Source organism: Staurois parvus, unplaced genomic scaffold (genome assembly GCF_062004578.1).
Source record: "Staurois parvus isolate SC_StPar_1 unplaced genomic scaffold, SC_StPar_1.0 ptg000018l, whole genome shotgun sequence".
Classification (NCBI taxonomy): domain Eukaryota; kingdom Metazoa; phylum Chordata; class Amphibia; order Anura; family Ranidae; genus Staurois; species Staurois parvus.
In genome coordinates this window covers 24,530,604-24,552,473 of record NW_028317814.1, presented here as the reverse complement: position 1 = coordinate 24,552,473, position 21,870 = coordinate 24,530,604, and the positions used below count along the sequence as shown (strand labels likewise).

The 21,870-nt window shown below is 42.8% G+C and overlaps 1 protein-coding gene across 2 annotated transcripts in view; it reads left to right on the top strand.

The window, feature by feature from the left end:
- Positions 1-816: 816 nt before the first annotated feature.
- The window catches only part of DNAJA3 (DnaJ heat shock protein family (Hsp40) member A3), a 29,824-nt gene continuing 8,770 nt past the window's right edge, over positions 817-21,870 (top strand). Inside the window, exons 1-9 of one of the 2 annotated variants that reach the window (XM_089683329.1) lie at positions 817-1,003; positions 2,166-2,281; positions 11,253-11,336; positions 12,465-12,668; positions 15,164-15,316; positions 16,263-16,410; positions 17,502-17,566; positions 20,550-20,678; positions 20,801-20,916. In XM_089683329.1, the coding sequence (XP_089539455.1) occupies positions 841-1,003; positions 2,166-2,281; positions 11,253-11,336; positions 12,465-12,668; positions 15,164-15,316; positions 16,263-16,410; positions 17,502-17,566; positions 20,550-20,678; positions 20,801-20,916 (1,178 nt within the window). In that variant the 5' untranslated portion in view covers positions 817-840. The remainder of the gene's footprint in view (positions 1,004-2,165; positions 2,282-11,252; positions 11,337-12,464; positions 12,669-15,163; positions 15,317-16,262; positions 16,411-17,501; positions 17,567-20,549; positions 20,679-20,800; positions 20,917-21,870) is intronic. The other variant, XM_089683332.1, reaches the window with a different exon arrangement.

The window sequence follows — 21,870 nt, the reverse complement described above, 5'->3', positions numbered from 1 at the left end:
CTATCACCCCATAGCACTGACACTGCGCTTACCCGTCACCCCATAGCACTGACACACGCCTGTCACCCCATAGCACTGACACCTCGCCTACCCGTCACCCCATAGCACTGACACCTCGCCTACCCGTCACCCCATAGCGCTGACACCGTGCTTACCCGTCACCCCACAGCGCCAACACCGCGTCCACCCGTCACCCCACAGCGCCGACACCGCGCCCACCCGTCACCCCACAGCGCCGACACCGCGCCTACCCGTCACCCCACAGCGCCGACACCCCGCCTACCCGTCACCCCACAGCGCCGACACCGCGCCTACCCGTCACCCCACAGCGCCGACACCATGCCTGTCACTCCACAGCACCAACACCGCGCTTACCTGTCACCCCAGAGCGCCGACACCTATAATGCCCCCTGCCCAGCACCCCTGTATTGCTGACAGTGTCCTGCCACCCAGGGCAGTGCACCCCACACCTCCCAGTAACACTGGCACTGCGCCCCCTGTCACTCCCCCCTTACCCTCCAGTAACAGTACCCTCTCACCAATGTTTCTGTAACCAACACGTGACTATACAACGACCCCCCATCACCCTGTAATGGTAGCCTCCCCTTCTCCCTCCTGTCACCCTGTAATGGTATCCTCCCCTTCTCCCTCCTGTCACCCTGACACACAACATAGGAACAATAACATTTCCGTTCCCCTGGCTCTCAGTTCGCCCCGCCCCGCCCCGCCCACTTCCTGTCTTTTCGCCGACATCACTTCCGTCTCCCCCTGGTGGCCGGAACCAGCTGCTACAATGTGACATTCTTCCCAGGTGTTGTCTATAACGCATGCGCACTGCTAATGGTTGCCGGCAAGATGGCGGCTCGCTGTTCCTTGCGCTGGTGCGCAGTGGCAGTGTCCGGGGTGAGGGGACAGCTGCTGCCGGGAGTACACCGATGGACCCGAACCGAGGCAGCCCAGCTATTGGCTCTGCGGGTAGTGGGGGCCCAAGTCCTCGCAGGAGGTGAGTGGAGGGCAGTGAGCGCCCCCGGCTACACGTGTGCTACATGCTCAAGGTTACATTGCATGCTGCAGGAGCTGACCGCTGTCTGTGCAGGACTACAACTCCCAGCATGCCTCTGTTGCTGGCAGGATGAAACTGCATTCTGGGAGTTGTAGTTCTACAGCTCTATAACCACATTTCTCCTCTGATTACATCTATAGCGGTCAGGTTGCCCTCTGATTGCGCCCATAGCGGTCAGGTTGCCCTCTGAATGTGCCCATAGCGGTCAGGTTGCCCTCTGATTGCGCCCATAGCGGTCAGGTTGCCCTCTGAATGCGCCCATAGCGGTCAGGTTGCCCTCTGATTGCGCCCATAGCGGTCAGGTTGCCCTCTGATTGCGCCCATAGCGGTCAGGTTGCCCTCTGATTGCGCCCATAGCGGTCAGGTTGCCCTCTGATTGCGCCCATAGCGGTCAGGTTGCCCTCTGATTGCGCCCATAGCGGTCAGGTTGCCCTCTGATTGCGCCCATAGCGGTCAGGTTGCCCTCTGATTGCTATTATACAGGATTTATATAGCACCAACAGTTTGCTCAGTGCTTTACAATAGAACGGGAGACAATACAGCAACAATACAGTTCAATACAAGAGGGATAGGGGGGCCCTGATCCTTGGAGCTTACAATCTAGGAGGGAGGGGCTGGTGGTACAAAAGGTAGCAACTGTGGGGGATGGACTGGTTGGAAGAGTAGAAGATTCCATTATTAGCTGAGGGCAGGATATTACGTCTATAGCGGTCAGGTTGCCCTCTGATTGCGCCTGTAGCGGTCAGGTTGCCCTCTGATTGCGCCTGTAGCGGTCAGGTTGCCCTCTGATTGCGCCTGTAGCGGTCAGGTTGCCCTCTGATTGCTCCTGTAGCGGTCAGGTTGCCCTCTGATTGCGCCTGTAGCAGTCAGGTTGCCCTCTGAGTGCGCCTGTAGCGGTCAGGTTGCCCTCTGAGTGCGCCTATAGCGGTCAGGTTGCCCTCAGCTGGATTGGAGCATTGTTGGTGGCTGCACAATGTTTCTATAATATATTGTATTTCATGTGATCTAGGAGTAGAAGATAAACCCTCTGTATGAAAGGTTTGTTGTGTATAGATGTAATTGTTGTATCACTCTTCCTGTCATGTATTTCCAATCCACACAGGTCATGTCTCCCAATTTCACACAAGTTCATCCGCGTGCAACAAAACCGACTTCTACCAGGTGTTGGGGGTCCCCAGAAATGCGAGCCAGAAAGAAATAAAGAAGGCCTATTACCAGGTAATGGGTTTACAAAAGCAGACCTCTGGGCGTGTCCACCCTGCCCGGCCATACAGACCTACACTACCCAACCACCCCCCGCAGCTTACTTACCTGAGTTACACAGCAGTGGCCTGCCACAATGTCTACTTCCTGCAGACGCAGACTTCCTCCCCTCCAGAGGGTCTTCAGACTTCTATGGTAATATTTTCGATCATCTTTAGTCTCTGGAGATGGTCTCTAAAGACCCTCTGCACAGGCTCAGTCAAGGAGGAGGAAGATTACCAGCATGAAATGTAAACATCGGGCAAGTCATGACTGCCGCATTCTAGTTACCTGCTGTATATGGGTAAAGGGTGACTGGTTTACATCAGGATGGCTAAGTGGACTGTCCTTTATATTATTATTATATGCAAATAGGCTGATTTCCCAAACCACCTCACCAACCTATGTGCATGATTGTCAAAAGCAATAGAAAACCCTCAGAACTGTCCTTTGTGTCTCACCATGGGAAGTGTTAGAGTTTTTAAGCCGTTACATTGGCCATATGTTACCAGTTTAAATATCCCTTAGCAGAGTTCCCCTTTACATAGACAAAGAACAAGAACAGATTTGATGGGACTTTAAATGAGGTACAACATTTGCATATAATTAGTCTGGCTGAAAAAGACAAAAGTCCATCCAGTTACATGAAAAGATTTATTGCATAATAGATGAAAACCTTTTTTTATATAAATAAAGCAATTTAAAAAAAAGTCGAGCTGGTTTGTAAACACTTTCATATGTCGGTATACAATCTGTCTAACATTCACATAATACGTGTATAAATTCCATTTTTCTAAGTGTTTGCAAAACATAATAATGGGTGCATCCTGTGGCTTGATGCGTTTCGTGACATTATTCTCACTTCTTCAGGAGGAGATGTCCAATATGAAGTCTGTAAGCCTAGAAAACAGTATCATAGAGTGTGTTCACAAAATTCCCTCAAAACAGGGTTTGGGTAGAGATGGTATAGTATTTATACATATAAATGTCCATTGATAGAACAATACTTACAAATCGGCTATATAAGCAGTCTAACCACGTCTCCAAATGGAAATCGCTGCCGGTGTCTGGCCTGGAGTTGTGGGGAGAAAAACATGGCACCCCAAGGTGATAACCTATCTCTTCAGGGAAGCCTACCCCGCCCTCAGCTAACTACTGAACTCCTCCACTCTTCCTACCACTCCATCTCACCCACAGCTATTTCCTTCTGTACCACTATCCCCTCCCTCCTAGATTGTAAGCTCCGAGGAGCAGGGCCCTTGATCCCCTCGTGTATTGAATCGTATTGTTACTGTACTGTCTCTTATACTGTCTTCCTTTATAATGTACAGCGCTGAGCGAACTGTTGGCGCTATATAAATCCTGTATAATAATAATAACTGAGGAGCAGCAACTAAAAATACATGCATGAGATAAAAAAGTCTATCGTCCTCCAGGACCAAGTGAAAAGACCTAAAAGGCAGAAACAGAATAGCCTGTGTGTAGAGAGTGCAGACAACAGGAAGAGGGTGAAGGAGGGTACCAAAAATGTGGTGATGATTAATGAGACTAGTGTCTATATATAATGATCAATTAGGTATTTTTTCTGGGAGTTGCGATGTGCTCCTCGCTGCTTCTTGTTTGCCTTTGAGGTGGTGGGATTCATCTGCACCATGTTTCTTGGCTGATGACATCAATGCATGTTTAAAAAAAAAAAAAAAAAAGTTTAAAACAATTAAACAAAATATCCTATCTATTTACGAAGGCTAGCAGCGTGAGAATTAACCACTTCCCGACCACGCTATAGCCAAAAGACGGCTACAGCACGGTCGGCTAGTTCTGGTAGGGCGTCCATGGACGTCCTCCCAGAACCACAGGGGGCTCGCGCCGTGCACGATCTATGATGGCTGTGTCTTTCGGACACAGCTGATCACCTGTCCAAGTAAAGGACCAATCAGAGCTGCCTTTTACCATGTGACCAGCTGTGTCCAATCACAGTGTAAATGGGAAATGTCGTTTATCAGCAGTCGTCTCCTCATGCTGACAGCACGTGAGGAGAGGGGAGCCGATAAGCGGCATTTCTCAGGGGGTCATCTACACTGATCATCGGTGCCTTGATGATCAGTGTAGCCCCATCAGTGCCCATTTGTGCAGCCAATAGTGCCCATCTGTGCTGGCTTTCAATGCCCATCTGTGCTGGCTTTCAATGCCCATCTGTGCTGGCTATTAGTGCCTCCTCAGTGATGCCTGTCAGTGCCCTTCAGTACCGCCTGTCAGTGCAGTCTCATCAGTGCCCGTCACTGAAGCCTCATCAGCACACATCCGTGAAGGAGAAAAATCACTTATTTAAAAAATTTACACACATTTTTCAAAATTTTTGGTCTTTTTGTTTGTTTAGCAAAAAATAAAAACCCCGGTGGTAATTAAATGCCGCCAAAAGAAAGCTCTGTTTGTCTCAAAAAAATGATACAAATTTAGTTTGGGTATAGTGTTGTATGACCGTGCAATTGTCATTCAAAGTGCAACAGTTCTGAAAGCTGAATGCTGGCCTGGACAGGGAGGGGGTAAAAGTGCCCGGTAGGCAAGTGGTTAAATAGTTAAAGCAGAGCTGCAGGCTCCGCCCACAAAATTAAAAGTCAGCAGCTACAAATTCTGTAGCTGCTGACTTTTAATATGAGGATACTTACCTGTCCAGGGATCCAGCGATGTCCTCACCTGAGCTAATACTTCAGTTGGCTTCGGGTGCAGGTGCTGGCATCTTCAGTAAGGGAAATTGAAAGCGAAGCCTTGCAGCTCCACAGCCGGTTCCCTACTGTGCAAAGTGAATGGTCCCACAGTCTTGTCTTGAAATGTCCCTGAAGGCTCCGGGGAAAGGACGGGGGCTGAACCTTCAGCTCAGATCACCGAGGTGCATCTGACTAGAAGTGGGTACCCATCAAACCCAGGTACCCACTCCCCCCACAAAAAAAAGTGCCAAATGTGACAGTGAAGGGGGGAGCAAACAAGCAGAACTTCCCTTTTTGGGGGAAATTCCACTTTAATGTTGTTTAAAAGAGTTTAGTTCTACTCAGGGTGGATTTAATTTAAATCAAACTGATTTAAATCACTAGTCAGTAAGGCTTGATTTAAATCAGAGTTTTCTACATAAAGACTGATTCTTGCTGGTATAACTTTAATATGCAAGTAGATGAAGATTTTTAGAATAACAACTTTTCATATTAGTTTTTTTTATCCCCAGTTTAATAGGTTAATCATTCATATTTGGACAACTTTTCTGTTGTACTTAGGAAGGAGAAAAATAATCATTACCTTAATAATAACAATTTAAATAGATTTATTCAACTGAAACAATAACATTCCAGCATATGTGATTTGCTTAACCTCCCTGGCGGTATGATTATGTCAGGAATTTTGTACCAAAAGCGGTACCATTTTTTTGCATGGAAATTTGGTGTTATGTATTGTAGGCCTGCAATTCTTAGTAATTACTTACTTAAACATTCCGGAAATGATAAAACTTGAAACACGAAATCATAAATTATAATTTAATAAATAATCATAAAAAATAATATAATAATAAATTTAATTCAATAATATAATCAAACCAAAAACACTGAAATTTGAAATACAGAGGCAAATTCGCACATCGCTGAGCAAAGTCGCAAAATCGTTTTCAGTGTCTGATGATGAATTTCCCCACGAATCATTATCACTCAATTCTGCAAGTGGTTCTGATTTACTATCGCTGTTCTAAATCCGCTTTTGACGTAAAGGGATGCTTTTTGGCCGCCATGGACTTTTCTAAGTTTCCAGGCAGAAAGAACAGTCAAAATGCAGGCAGGGCACAGGACAAAGCAGTGCGGAGAAAATGTATGTGAAATGCAGTGAAAAAGCAATGACAGCAAAAATGTCATTTTTTTAAAAATTTCAAATTTCCTGCCGGTTCCGCCGCCTGAACGTTCCGACGTCACAGGGACCGGAACACGGAAGCCAGATGCCGGCATCTGCCGGAGGAGATGGCCGGGGATGCTGCAGGGGACCCATCGTGGGAGCGAAGGACAAGGTAAGTGCTGCAGGGACCCCCAGAGAACGCTGCATGGTAAGCCCGAGTGTAGCTCGGGGTTACCGTTCTTGGTATAGAAATTCTACCCCGAGCTACACTCGGGAATACCGCCAAGGAGGTTAAACATCCATGTTTGTTAACTAATTTGGCTAAACAAAATATATATATTTTAAGAAACTTAGACTGTCAGCCCCTTCCTCCTCACACTTAGTTTCACTTTCTTCTTGTGCAGATCTATTCCACTCCAAACAATCAGAAAAATATTGTTTCTATTCTATTCACTGAACTTCTTGAAACTTAGCCCTGAAGGGGTTGATTCTGTATTCATAGGTTTGTAGAAGTTAGGATGAAGGTCTTTTTCTTAACTCTGTTCATGTTATAACATTTTTGCTGTGAAGAAGAGGCATGTGATCTCTCTGAGTCAAATTCAGTTTTGAGAACTGCAAAAGTAAACCAAACATCTGTGATAATATCTTGTAGGCAGAGAAACTGCCCAATAATCTTACAAAAACCTCTGGAAGAGCATGACATTGTGAATGGATTCATGGAATTTATTTACCAAAAAAATTAAACATATACAGCCTTATTCTACATAATTAAAAACCTAATCTTTATTTCATGATGGAATAACCTTTGGATGGTAATATATTTTTCTCAAAAAGCATTTTATTTAAAAAAAATCTGATTGTAAATAAAAAAAATCTGATTTTTTTTTTTTTTAAATCATTGATTTTTATCCACCCTGGTTCTGCTTTAATAAAGGTGACAGGCTCATTTAGAAAACAAAAAAATGTCTCAGAAATCCCAAACGACCCCACCACTCTCCACACGTGACCTGGCTGTCTGATGGTCATAGTACATTGTGTCCGGAGTCCGTTTGAGGTCTGGAGGCTTGACATTGATTTTTGCAGCTCAACTTATTTCCCTGTTGTGAACGGCACAATCCACTGAAGTATTCTATTTGAATCAAGGCCCTCTGCACTCTACAAACTATGTCCTTGTGTAAATCAAATGTCCTTTGGTTAGAATGAATAACAACTTGGCTGTCCAAATTTTCAGTTTAAGGGCTTGTTCACACATTCTGTGGTGACTGGCATTTCTCCATACTGGATCAAGACTGATCACCCTAAGGGTACATAGAAAACAATTGCTTTTTCATGTGCCTCATGCATGCCACAAAACTGGTGTGATATGTGATGCAAGGGGGGAAATGCAGATCATAAGTACGCTTTAACCCTTTTGCTTAACTGTTTCTGCATTTTTTTTTTTGCACACGTTTAAAAAAATCATTTTAGGTCTGAAGATTAGTTAACCTCCCACCAAACATTATATATATTTTTCTGAAAGGAGACAGCCTGGAAAATAAAATAAGTTTAATTCCAATTTTTTTTGTCACACAATAATTGTGTTATTGTTTATCAAGAACAAATTTTCAGTAAAAAACATACTAAAGTTCATTTTAGGGCACCCAAATATAATATGTGACCCAATTTTGGTACAGTATAAAAGGTGAGTTTGTGCCAAATTAATAAATACCCAATAGCAAATAGATATCCAACGTGTCAACCTTTAAAATTGGGCACGCCCGCAAAATGCCAATAAACTACTTTAGATTTTTCATTGGCGACTCTTTAAAACCCCATACAAGTCATCACTTTAGATCTAGAAACTTTTCTCTCATGGTGATATGTAACATGTGTAGGTGCCCCCAACAGGTGGTGTTTGCTTTAGTATGTGATTGTACTTGGGGAGGGGGGTCAAGGAGGAAGGATGGGCTCAAAATGTGTTTGGAGGGATTCTAAGTGCTTGGGTGTAACTATATTTTTTGATACTTTTTTAAAGAAAACAAAAAACTTTTTATATCATATATGATATAAACTCTTTGTGACAGCATCTCTTTTTGATGAGACCCCAGGGGTCATTTAGACCCTTGATGTCTCACCTACCTTCCATTGAGGTTAATGGAGTGCAGATCACTCTCCATAAGCTTTTTCTCCTGAGGGGGGAGGCCCATGCAATTTGGGTGGCTGTGCTTCCTCAAGCCAACAGTTGGCACGTGGAGTGTACATGCTCCCATGAATAACACACTTCCTGTCCCTTCATGTTTACACATCTTTTTTCCATTTTGTCTATGGGGGTTTGTCTTACAGGATGGATTTCAAACATGTCTCTCTTTGTTTATCCCCACTATATGGTGGTTTGATGGGATTAGTAGTTTACAGAAGAAGGATAAGGATATTTGTGCTTTAAAGTGATACTAAAGTCTTTTTTTTGTTTCCATTTAAAATAACAAACATGTCATACTTACCTGCACAGAGAAGCCCCGATCCTCTTTTTCTCAGGTATCCCACTGGCGCTTCTGGACCCTCCCTCCTGTTGGGTGCCCCCACAGCAAGAAGCTTGCTATGGGGGCACCCGAGCAGGCGCGTTCCCAAGCCACAGCTGTGCGTGTCTATTCACACACAGAGCCGTGGCTTGGCCCTGCCCCCTCCCTCTCCTGATTGGCTATGATTGACAACAGCAGGAGAAATGGAGCCTGCTGCTGCCTCAGCCAACCAGGAATGAGTGTCCCTGGAGAACCGAGGCTCTCCTGGACATCCCTGGATCGAGATTGGGCTCAGCTAAGTGTCAGGGGGGCAGGAGGGGCTTCTACACACAGGTTTTTAACGTCATGCAAAGGATGCATGAAAGTAAAAAACCTTGAGCCTTTAGAACCAGTTTAACCATTAGCCGCCCGGCCAATGGCCGTTTGGCAGCTTCAAAAGTGCTTCGGCATCCGGGTGCACGCTCATCCACCTTACCAATGTTCAGTGTCTGCTACTCCTCTCTGCCAATCCCTCCACTGGCTTCCACTCACCCAACGATTAAAATTCAAAATACTAACAACTTACAAAGCTATCCACAACTCTGCCACCAGCTATATCACCAACCTGGTCTCAAAATATCAACCAAACCTCCAAGACTTCTCCCGTTCTATAGAAACCTTTATCTTTAACCATTAGCAGCCCGGCCAATGGCCGTTTAGGGGCTTCAAAAGTGCTTTGGCATTCCGGGTGCACGCCATTTGGCGTGCACCCGCACATGCGCAGTTTGCGCTAATGCAGAGCCGCGTACCTCGGACACGGCCGATGACAGATCTGAGTACCGGCCCCCCGTTGCTGGTACCATGTGACCTGCTGTGACCAATCACAGCAGGTCACATGACAGTTGTATACAATGGATGGCTTCATTCATGCCATCCATTGTATACTACTGCCTAGCTTTGAATGGTCACAGCTAATCACATGCACATGTCATGTGATTAGCTGTGACCAAATCACAGCTAAGCACAAAAAAAAAAAAAACCTGAATGAATCGATTTCATTCAGGTAAATGCTTGCTTATAGCAAAGTAATTCTTTGCTATAAGCAAATTGTGTAAAAAAAAATAAATAAATAAATAAAAATACTGATCACTTCCCCAAAGTAGTACAATGTTACTATGGTAACATTGTACTACTTTGGTCATAGTAAAATATGAAAAAAAATCTTAAAAAAAAATTTAAAAAATGTAATAAAAAATTAAAAATAATAAAAAAAATATATATTTTTTTTTCATACTGCCACCAGTCGGTGTCCCTGTTCACCGCCATGCCAGTTATTTGATGACGCTGTACTGCACTGGTGACAGTATGTAAAAAAAAAAAATAGTGAAAATAATTTTTTACATTTTTTTTAATTTTCCGAAAAATTATGACAAAAAAATACAACTTCAAAAAACTTGCCATTCCTCTTATGAAGTTCGTCGGACTGTCTACTCTGCAAAAAGGGGTCATTTGGGGGATATCTGTACTGTTCTGACATTCTTGGACCTCAAGAAATTAGATTGGCTGTCAGTACTTCAGGATTGATCAATTTTCAGATCTATACCATAGTTTGTGAACTCTATAACTTTCCTACAGACTAGATAATACATCCTAATTTGGGTTATTTTCACCGGAGACATGTAGCAGAATACATCTCGGCCTAAATTTATGAAGAACAATTATTTATTTGCAAACTTTTATAACCGAAACAAAGAAAAACGTGTTTTTTTTTCAAAATTTTTGGTCTTTTTTTGTTAATTTAGCAAAAAATAAAAACCCCAGCAGTGATTAAATACCACCAAAAGAAAGCTCTAGTTGTGTGAAGAAAATGATAAAATTTTAGTTTGGGTACAATGTTGTATGACCGCGCAATTGTCATTCAAAGTGTGAGAGCGCTGAAACGTGAAAAATGGCCTGGGCAGGAAGGTGTAAAATTGCCCGGTATTGAAATGGTTAAGTACACAGGATGTGATGAAGGCACTGCATTTCTGGCAGATACTTGCCAAAAGGTGTTCTTAGCCTGAAATATGAAAACCAAGGCAGTATGTGTAAGAATCGATCAGCTGCAATATTTTACATTTTTTTTTCTTTTTTTTTTTTTGTTTAGATACACTTTAAGCCTTTTATGTTAGTGTAAATGCTTAGTTCTGTCCTGCTGATAACCAGAGAGATTATTCTAGTACATTTGCTGAAAATGAGAGCTAAGTAGTGGGATGCTGCATTTTGCTGTAATCACATGATCATCCCCAGTGTTCTAATAGGAAGCATCACACTCTCATTTCACTCTCATTTTGCAATCATCCCACCAAAGATGAAACTCAAATGAAAAATTTAAAAAAAAGTTGAACTGCGGGATCTGTATAAAAAAAAAAAGAAAAAAAACTTGTAGTGTGTTTTTTTTTTTTTTTTTTTTTTTTTTTCTTTTTTTTCTTTTTTTTTTTTTTTTTTTGTGTGTAAGAAATCGGTTTTCTTTGAAATGCTTATAGTCTGCCTATTGTGTAAAATTGATGCTTATAAACCAATATTTCTGATTTATTTTTTTTTCCCTTACTTTTTTCAAGCTGGCCAAAAAATACCATCCTGACACCAACAAAGAAGATCCTCAGGCCAAGGAGAAGTTCTCTCAGTTGGCTGAAGCTTATGAGGTAGCTGAAATATCCTATTTTTGTTAATTGGGAGGGAAAGGGGGTCACAGCAAGACCTCAAAGTTGGGTATGTTAGTCACCATCAAACCTATTCATTGAGAGAAAAAAGTGGAGTATTCCACAGCAGCCAATCAGAATTAAAGCTCATTTACCCCAGTCCCCCCTAATACTTACCTGGTCTTGATCTAGCGATGCACACAAGAGCAGCGGCTCTCCTGGGTCTCTCCTTTTTCATTGGCTCAGACTCAGTGGGGTTTATTTACTAAAGCTGGAGAGTCCAAAATCAGACTCCCTTCTGCATAGAAACCAATCCGCTTCTAACCTCAGCTTGTTCAATGAAGCTTTGGCAATGAAACCTGGAAGCTGATTGGTTTCTATGCAGAAGTGAGTCTGATTTTGGACTCTCCAGCTTTAGTAAATAAACCCCAGTATGTCAATCAGCCAGTGAAGAGGGTGCAGGGGAGAGGCTGAGCCGCACTCTGTATCTTATAAACGCACAGAGCGGGGCTCGGGAGCGAGCATGCACAAGTGCGCCCATAGAAAGCAGCTTGCTATCGGAGAACTCAGCAGGGAGGAAGAGCCAGGAGCACAGGCAGAAGACCTGAGAAGAGGAGAATCAGGGCTGCTTTGTGCAAAACTACTGTACAGAGCAGGTAAGTAGGAAATATTTATTATTTTTCTTACCTTTACAATAACTTTGATTTGTTAAAGTGAGTCTAAACTCAAATGAAGATTTACTATTTTGTAAGAAAAGGTTACTTGTAACTAGGCTGTAAAGTCCACCTTAAATGCCAGGATAATGGTAACTAAATTTAAATATAGAGCTTGAAAAATATGCTGATCAATTTTTATATACCGTAGGTATAATAAAAAAAAAAAAGAAAAAAAAAAAAGTTGACATTTGAAAGATTTATTTTGAAATCTATTAATAATGAACTCTTCTATAATGTTAATTAGATATACTTTCAATTTCACTGGGCTTCCAGAGGGAGGAGGATTTTTTTATAATCCGACCTCTGCATTCCCTTCTTTTGATTTCATCCAACATGCAGTCAATTCCTATACATAATTATATGTATTGACATTTGTACTGTTTGCTTGTTTATAAATAGTTTTTTCTTGCACTAGGTTCTAAGTGATGAAATGAAACGCAAGCAATATGATGCATACGGCACTGCTGATTTTGCAGCAGGTGCCGGCAGAGGTGGACAGCAGTACTGGAAGGGCGGCCCTACCGTAGATCCAGAGGAACTTTTCCGCAAGATCTTTGGGGAGTTTAGTGGCAGCTCTCCATTTGGAGACTTCAACAATATTTTTGATCAGCCCCAGGAGGTGAGTTGAGCTTGTTAGGCTGTAGGTGAGTTAGACTGTTGAAGGGTGTTCAAACATGCGGCTGTAAAGAGCAGGGACCTTTATCAACCTGGTATTGTACATTTGCACCAAAAAAACTGATATTTTGGTTTTACACACTTTCTTGTAAGTTGAATATCACACTGGCATTGTATATATCTCAGGGAATTCAGTGAAGAGAGATTGAGAAGTTAACTCAACTGCTGTGGACGTAACATTGTGCTCCTATTGATTAACACATATAAGTAACTCAGCACTGCAACTTTAAAGTGTTAATAAACCCACAACAGTACAATCAGTCTGTATATGCAGTGAAGCATGCGTGTTATACTCAATGTGGCACCTAAGGGGTTAATCCTCTACATTGTGTAAAAAGGCTGTTTGACCTTGACTTCGCTGATCCTCCCCTTCTTCCAGCGTCCCCCTGTTATCTCCTGATAAGACATATCGTGTGGAGTCACTCTACACTTGCTCAGTTTGGTGTGTATTGCTAGAGAGGGTTTTTTTTTTTGGGGGGGGAGAGTGCATGTGATCAGCACAGGGCCATTCAGCACTGTCTAGACCAGCAATGGGCAAACTACGGCCCGCGGGCCGTATACGGCCCGGCGGACCTTTTAATCCGGCCCGCGGAGCTAGGCTCCCGCAAGGCCAGTGGTCGGCAAGCCGCGGCTCTTTACAATAGATGCGGCTCTCCTGTGTGCCGGGCGCCCGCTCCCCTCCCTCCTCTCGGGCGGGCGGGCGACCTCCTCTCCTCCTCTCCCCTCCCCTCCTCTCGGATGGCCGCCCCCCCTCTAGGATGGCCGCCCCCTCCCTCCTCTCGGGCGTCAGGACTCTGCAGCTGTCAGGATGTAGGCGGGGCAGCCAGGATGTAGGCGGGGCAGCGTGACGAACTCTTCTCTCACAGTCCTCCCTGAAGACCAGAACGGCGCGGGAATACGAGAGGAACGCGCGGAGGAGCAAAGGTAAGTGAATTGACACAGGGGGGGCTTACTATATGGGGAATGAATTACTATATGGAGGACTTACTATATGGGGGATGAATTACTATATGGGGGACTTACTATATGGGGAATGAATTACTATATGGGGGACTTACTATATGGGGGATGAATTACTATATGGGGGACTTACTATATGGGGAATGAATTACTATATGGGGGACTTACTATATGGGGAATGAATTACTATATGGGGGACTTACTATATGGGGGATGAATTACTATATGGGGGACTTACTATATGGGGAATGAATTACTATATGGGGGACTTACTATATGGGTAATGAATTACTATATGGGGGATGAATTACTATATGGGGGACTTACTATATGGGGAATGAATTACTATATGGGGGACTTACTATATGAGGAATGAATTACTATATGGGGGACTTACTATATGGGGAATGAATTACTATATGGGGGACTTACTATATGGGGAATGAATTACTATATGGGGGACTTACTATATGGGGGACTTACTATATGGGGGATGAATTACTATATGGGGGATGAATTAATATGGGGGATGAATTAATATGGGGGATGAATTAATATGGGGGATGAATTAATATGGGGGATGAATTAATATGGGGGATGAATTACTATGTGGGGGATGAATTACTATGTGGGGGATGAATTACTATGGGGGATGAATTACTATATGGGGGATGAATTACTATGTGGGGGATGAATTACTATGGGGGATGAATTACTATGGGGGATGAATTACTATATGGGGGATGAATTACTATATGGGGGATGAATTACTATATGGGGGATGAATTGCTATAAGGGGGATGAATTGCTATATGGGGGACGAATTACTATATGGGGGATGAATTACTATATGGGGGATGAATTACTATATGGGGGATGAATTACTATGGGAGATGAATTACTATATGGGGGATTAATTACTATGCTTACTATGGGGGAATATTACTATACTTACTATGGATGACACATACACATCATTCATCTACTCTTGGTCCGGCCCCCGGGTCCAATATATGAACCCATTGCGGCCCTCAAGTCAAAAAGTTTGCCCACCCCTGGTCTAGACACAAGTCAGGGGTCCTGCATCCTCCTACAGCAGAATGAAAACTACTCCTAGCCAGTGCTTGGCTGGACACTGATAGAAGTCACAAGACTGCTCTAGCTGCTGATGAGAAAAGTGTGTGTGTGTGTGTGTGTTAAAATAATTGCATTTCCATGTACTGTGGGAGACCAGATATAGTGAATGCAGTGTCCTGGGTTTAGTAGCGCTTTAAGTTGTTATATACAAGTTATTGGCACTGCAGCTATACTACATATTGGGGGGGGGGGGGTCTGGTTTTACACTTTGAGTAGTAAATTGTTACTGGCTTGCATTAATGTTATACTGATTTCTTTCTTTTAAGGGAAAGCTGTGTAGCATAAGTTTTCCTTTGTACATTTCATCTGGATTTACATTTTTTCATTTCTTTTGTCATGCAGTACTTCATGGACCTCACCTTTATCCAGGCAGCCAAGGGAGTCAACAAGGAGATTTCAGTTAATGTCAAAGATACATGTCCGAGGTGCAATGGAAAAGGAAATGAGCCTGGCACGAAACTTAATCACTGCCACTATTGCAATGGCACCGGCATGGTAGGAACAACAGATTGCAGCGATATTTATCACATGACCTCCTAAAAATCCTTAGAGGAAAACTTCAATAATTGAGGAAAAACTATCTAAGTTTTTAAACTATTCAAAGGATTCTCCAAGAACGATGGGTTAGGTAAAGAGACAACAAAACACGTTGCCTGCTGTCAGCCATAATTTGTCAAATTGAAACTTCAGATTGAGATAGGCGATAAGTAATTCACTTGTGTAGATTTCTGCATGAGCTATTGCATTCTGTAAACAAGCTTTTTAGATCAACAAAACTGTAGAAGAGGGGCCTGAAGTTCTACCTGCTGGATCAAAACAGGAATGCAAAATATTCATATCTTGTATATCATATTTATCCGACTACAAAAAGAGAAAATATGTTCAGATTTTATGCTCTTTAGTCCTGACCATAATGAGAAAAAAAGATAATTACCTTTAAAGTGGAAGTCCACTTTGTTAGTTGTACCTACAGGTAAGCCGATATTAAGGCTTACCTGTAAGTAGAGTAACTATCTCCTTAACTTGCACTGTTTAGGAGATATTCACACAGTAAGCTCCACACTGCAGCCAAGGGCTCCCACACGCATGCGCAGGAGTGACATCATCACTGCTGCGGCCATTCATACTGTCCGAGCCCACGAACCTGGAAGGAAGACCAAGGGAGCCATGACAGTGCGACTCTCGATGGCTCTGTGTACAAGTAAGTCTGTCATAAGGTACTAGGATGTGGTGCATACTAGTGCATTATGGCCCTTTTTTTTTTTTTTTTTTTCGTGCAGTCTACTACCACTTTAAGTGTCAGAAGGAAAAATATCTGTCAAATTCCTGCTTTTATTTTCTTGATTGAATAAAGGAAAACATCTGTATTTTACAGCCAGTTTTATTCTGGTATTTCTAGTTCCGCTACAAATAAATTAACAATGCTGTCTGTTTTTTGAAGGAGACGATTAACACCGGGCCCTTTGTCATGAGGTCAACATGTCGACGATGTGGTGGAAAGGGGACTACAATGACAAATCCTTGTCTGTCCTGCCGGGGTAGTGGGGAGACCAAACAGAAGAGGACTTTGACTGTGCCGGTTCCTGCAGGTTAGTGCTGTGGCAGTTAAAGGGACTTGTCAGAAAGTAGGTAGTGTGAGAAACCAAACATGGAAGCAGTTATTCTCTGACTGGGCTAAACCCTTATATAAGGATGGGGATGTCACTCACAGTCAAGCAGCAAAATTTAGAATTTGGACCCTGAACCTAATATGTAGGCCAGATGTTGGAGAGTCTAATGCTGTAAAGACCTGATTTCAAACACATAAAGCTGGCTTGTGGTGTCAGTGTGACCAGCCACATACACAGCATGCTCACATTTTCCCTGCACATTCATGGTGTATTCTCTTCGGGCTGAATATAGAAAGGTTCTGGCTGACAAGGAGAAGGCTCCTGTGGTGAGCTATTCTTCCTAGGAAAGGGTCCACCTTCATTTTGTCTGTGCCGGAGCAGTCCAAGTTAGAATCTTCTGGTTCCCTGATGTGATGTGCATACATGCTATTTACCAGTAGCTTTCTGGTGAGTTTACATCTGGCAGAGGTGGTGGATTCCCTCACTGGATCATTATCACAGTTTTATCCTTCACTGTGATTGTTGTGCCTTTTAGTTCCACGGACACGAATACATTTTTATATATTTTATGAACTTTGTTTCACTTTATATGGTGCACTTGACTGTTTCACTTGATATTATATAATTTGTTTAGCGTGACACTTTTATACCATATACCTCATAGGGGTTTTTACCTTTACCTTGTATGCTGGCTGCTTTTGATTTGTTTCCAGCACTTGCCTATATACAATATATTTACATTCTGATTTCAAACTGCTTATACAACTTGTTGGCAATTTTTAGTCTTCTATATAACCAAGGCTTCTGTGGAGTAGGGTTTCCTTACTGGAACTTGCGATCTGTTAGTAGGATGTATCTGTCTTATAAAGCAGTGGTTTTGTTTGAAGCATTGTCCCAAGGACAAAAAATAAATTATTTGCATTACCAAAATGAGGAATCAACTCCTTATCCAATAATGAAGTGATAAAAGTGAAAGACGCATACCTTCCGTCTTCAGAAAGCTCTGCTGTATACGTTTCAGTGTGTTACCAGTATACCATCTTAATAAATGTTTTCTTTCTGTTTTCCAGGTGTGGAGGATGGGCAGAGTGTTCGAATGCTAGTGGGAAGGAAAGAGGTTTTCATCACATTTCGGGTAGGTGCACTTGACAATCTAGTCTGTATTTTGAAGTGCAGGGATCTGTTTTGCTTTTAAAAGAGAATATGTTCTAGAACAGTGTTTCTCAACCTTTTTTTTTCAGTCTTTAATACTATGGACAGTCCTGGAGGCATCCTTTATTATTTTGGAAAGTCCTGGAGGCATCCTTTAATATTATGGACAGTCCCGGAGCCATCCTTTAATATTATGGACAGTCCCGGAGGCATCCTTTAATATTATGGACAGTCCCGGAGGCATCCTTTATTATTATGGACAGTCCCGGAGGCACCCTTTAATATTGACAGTCCCGGAGGCACCCTTTAATATTGACAGTCCCGGAGGCACCCTTTAATATTGACAGTCCCGGAGGCACCCTTTAATATTGACAGTCCCGGAGGCACCCTTTAATATTGACAGTCCCGGAGGCACCCTTTAATATTGACAGTCCCGGAGGCACCCTTTAATATTGACAGTCCCGGAGGCACCCTTTAATATTGACAGTCCCAGAGGCACCCTTTAATATTCTGGACAGTCCCGGAGGCACCCTTTAATATTCTGGACAGTCCCGAGGCACCTCATTCTAAAATGTGAAATTATTCTAATAGTTTTATATAATGCAGCAACATCCAGACATGTAGGACATCCAACATTAGAGGTGATTTATTCTTCTACAGCAAATACACGTTTGCACACTGGTACTGACTAGTATTCCAATGTTTCTTTTCTCCCTCAGTTTTTCTCCATCACTGAGCTAATGTGAGCCCAGCACTGATGGTGAGGGGCAATGGAGGGTCAGACTAGGATGCTGTGCAGGCAGCTGACATCCTCCTTAGCAACTGATGATGTCATTGGTTGTCAAGACGCCGGTGGCTAGAAGGTTGTAATGGTGCACATGTGGCTTTGTGTAACTAAATTGCAGGCTTGTTCCACCCGCTGGCTTGTATACAAGTTTTGGGCAATTTTTCGACATTTTGCCAAGGCATCCCTGAAGAAACCTCAAGGCACCCCAGGGTACCTGGGCACCCAGGTTGAGAGAGGCTGTTCTAGAATTATGAAATGCCAGGCCTTCTGTTTTAGATCTGATTTTTGGTCAGCTGAGGGCAGTAGTTCACACTGCACTTTTTTTTTGCTTGCATAGTCTTGCATCATATTTGCTTGATCTGGTTTGTTGAGCAACACAGAGTACCAAGTCCACTAAAGAGATTTTAGTGGAACCAACTCCAATGCATACAGAAACTTTGGGGGTGGTATAGTTCAGAAGAAACTTGCATAATATAATGGAATGTTAGTGCAGTATTAACCCTTCAGTTATAGAATAGTAAGTAGTTCCATTAAAGAGATAATTGAGGGTTACAATAGAAGGAGCAAGAGTAGGTGGGTCTAGCCTTATTTACCACATTTTAGATAGTTTTTAGGAGCATCCTCTATATAAATAACCAGAGTTTTACTCTTTCCTAGAGTTGGTTAATTGATGCTCTTAATTGGTCCAATGTGGGTGCAGTTTGAAACGGACAATCTTGGCCGATTTAAATTTTTTTTTTTGGACAATAAATTAATTCCTTGTTAGACTTGACTGAGCTTGTTCCGGAGTTATGTTTTCAGGTAAATTGCTTAAAGGATAAGTTCACCTTTGAAACATGTTACAAATCCGTTTTTAGGGTGGAGCATGTAACTTGTTCCAGTATCTGCAGCCCGCACCCCTGATCCTCCCTCGTCCCCGGGACAGCAGGTGGGGAATATTCTCCCTGCATCCGCTGTCACAATTTGCATCATTCATTCATAATTTTCTTTGAATGGATAAACTACAACTACCATCAGCCAAACCTTTTTTTTTTTTTCTTTTTTTTTTTTTTTAGTTTTCAGTTTTGTTTTTTTTCCAAAAACTCAGTGGCAATTAAATATCGCCAAAAAAAAGCTATATTTGTTAAAAAAAAAAAAAAAAGATAAACCTTTCATATAGGTACAGTGTTGCATGACCACACAATTGTCATTCAAAGTGCGACAGCACTGAAAGCTAAAAAGTGGCCAGGGCAGGAAAGGGGTAAAAGTGCCTGATAGGCAAGTGGTTAAAGGTGTAACATGTTCAGTAGGTGAACTTATCCTAAGCTTTCAAAAGGACAATGATACAGGATGTGACTGGAGCAGCATATATTGTTAATAATTGTGTCCGTTTTTTGGATTTTATTCTGCACACTAAAGAATGAATGCATTGTATTCAGGCAAAAATACAAAATGAGGTCCACTGTAAAGCTGGCCATAGATGGATCAAAATTTGGCTGGTTCAGCAGGAACAATCCATCTATGGGCAGGCTTTTTGTACTGAAGTTGTTCCCTCAATTGACTTCAGTGCTGTTGGGTTTTTTTTTCGCCCAATCACTGCCTGTTGCTATAGCTGCCAGCAGTGATCATTGTATTCTGCAGGTGGGGAAGGCTCCCCAGACTCCCAGCTGGCAGAACACAATAGCTCTGTGGGAGGAATTCCCTCATCAACACTGACTGTGTTGATGGGGAAATCAAGCAATTTTCTTTCCTTCAAACCATGTTTGAAGGAAAGAAAATTGCATAATGTAACATCTGTTTAAAATGTATGGATTTTTGAATGACCGGAATGTGCAGGAATGTGTTTTTTTAGACTAACACAGATACTTACAGGCACAACAAGGTACTTTATACTCCAGTAGTATTGTTAGACAGGTCCACTTTAGTGTTAGAACTGCACAGTTTAGCTTAGGCTGCAGCAAACAGACACTTACATTGGTTGAAGGGGAAAAAAATATCTGGAAGCAGATTGTAAAGTCCACAGATTTATGGTAAATGTTTTCTTCCGCATTTCTGTAAATTGAGACCTTAACATTTTACCACCTGATTTACTTGGGTGATAGCTTGGTGAGCTCCGTTCAACCAGCAGACATAACCCTGTCCTGAAGCCCTCTCCTTCCATATAAGTGTAATTTACTATTAATTTGTAATATTGTTACAGGTGCAAAAAAGTCCAATCTTCAGACGGGACGGAGCAGACCTCCACTCAGACTTGTCTGTTTCCATCGCTCAAGCTGTCCTCGGAGGCACTACCAGAGCACAAGGCCTTTATGAACCCATCATTGTTGATGTAAGTTTTTTGCTATTCAGCTGTTAGTTTTGAATACTGAGTTAACTTAAAAAAATGTTTTATTATTCTGAAATTGGCAATACATGTAAAGTTTTATGTGGTTATCATTTGCCTGTTCGCAGATCGCACCTGGTTCGCAGCCAGATCAGAGAGTTAGATTCAACGGCAAAGGCATAAAAAAAGTGAATAGTCCTGGCTTTGGAGATCACTATTTTCACATTAAGATAAAGGTTCCAAGGTCAGTGGGCTGGAGATGTGGCTGTAAACCATACTGAAGCTTGTATTGTGGCATGCTTATGTGATAGCTCTTTTCTGCATTTGTGCTGTTTCTTAAGCTGATATCCTTGCCTAGTCTTCATCAAGGTTGTGTGTCTTGGCCATATCAATGGGCCAGCCCAGGATGATTTAACCACACTCTTGTACATGGGAGTTGATTCATCCTTGCACCCAAGGCATGCCAAGAAAGTAACTTGAGCTGCTCATGTGCGGCACAATGCATACTCAGATGAAAATCACAAGCAGGTAGAGCAACCCTGCTAGGAATTGTTGCTTGCAACACTTTATTTTAACTTTAATCCAACCTTAACCCCTAGACGCCGAGCGCACGCAAATATGTGGCCTCTCGCCGTCTGGGTATTGACGCCAAGCAGCCGCATATTTGTGTGCCATTAGAAAATACATATGTGCTGAGAGTGTGTGCCCTGTGCTCTCCCAGCACATATGTCCGTGACTCACGGAAAGGTCCTGATCTCCCTTTGCGATCGTGACCTTTTCCGATCATGTGACCGCCGTGACAGCAAATCATCAAATCACGGCGGTCACATGATCCTAAAACCCCCGGCTTCTGAAACTCTTAAAGGGCTGGGAGGCGCCAGCACAAAGGGGTTAAAAGAAATCCAGACTTCTTTCTTTCCCAAATTATACTTACTTAGGTGGATGCAGCATTGGTCCCCAGCCGGCTCTAAGTGTGAGAACTCAGCGATCACATGATTGCTGAGTTCTCACTGCTGCTGTAAACAGAGAGCGGTGACTGTCAGTCATTGCTGTCTGCTTTGCAACCCCCCCCGCCCACGCTTGCCAGAGTGCGGCTCGCTAAAAGCCTGAGCAAGATGCCACTCCAGACTCTGGGGTGGATCACGACTTTAAAGTTGGAATCTTTCCATAGCCTGGACTGAGTGAGCAATGTCAGCCG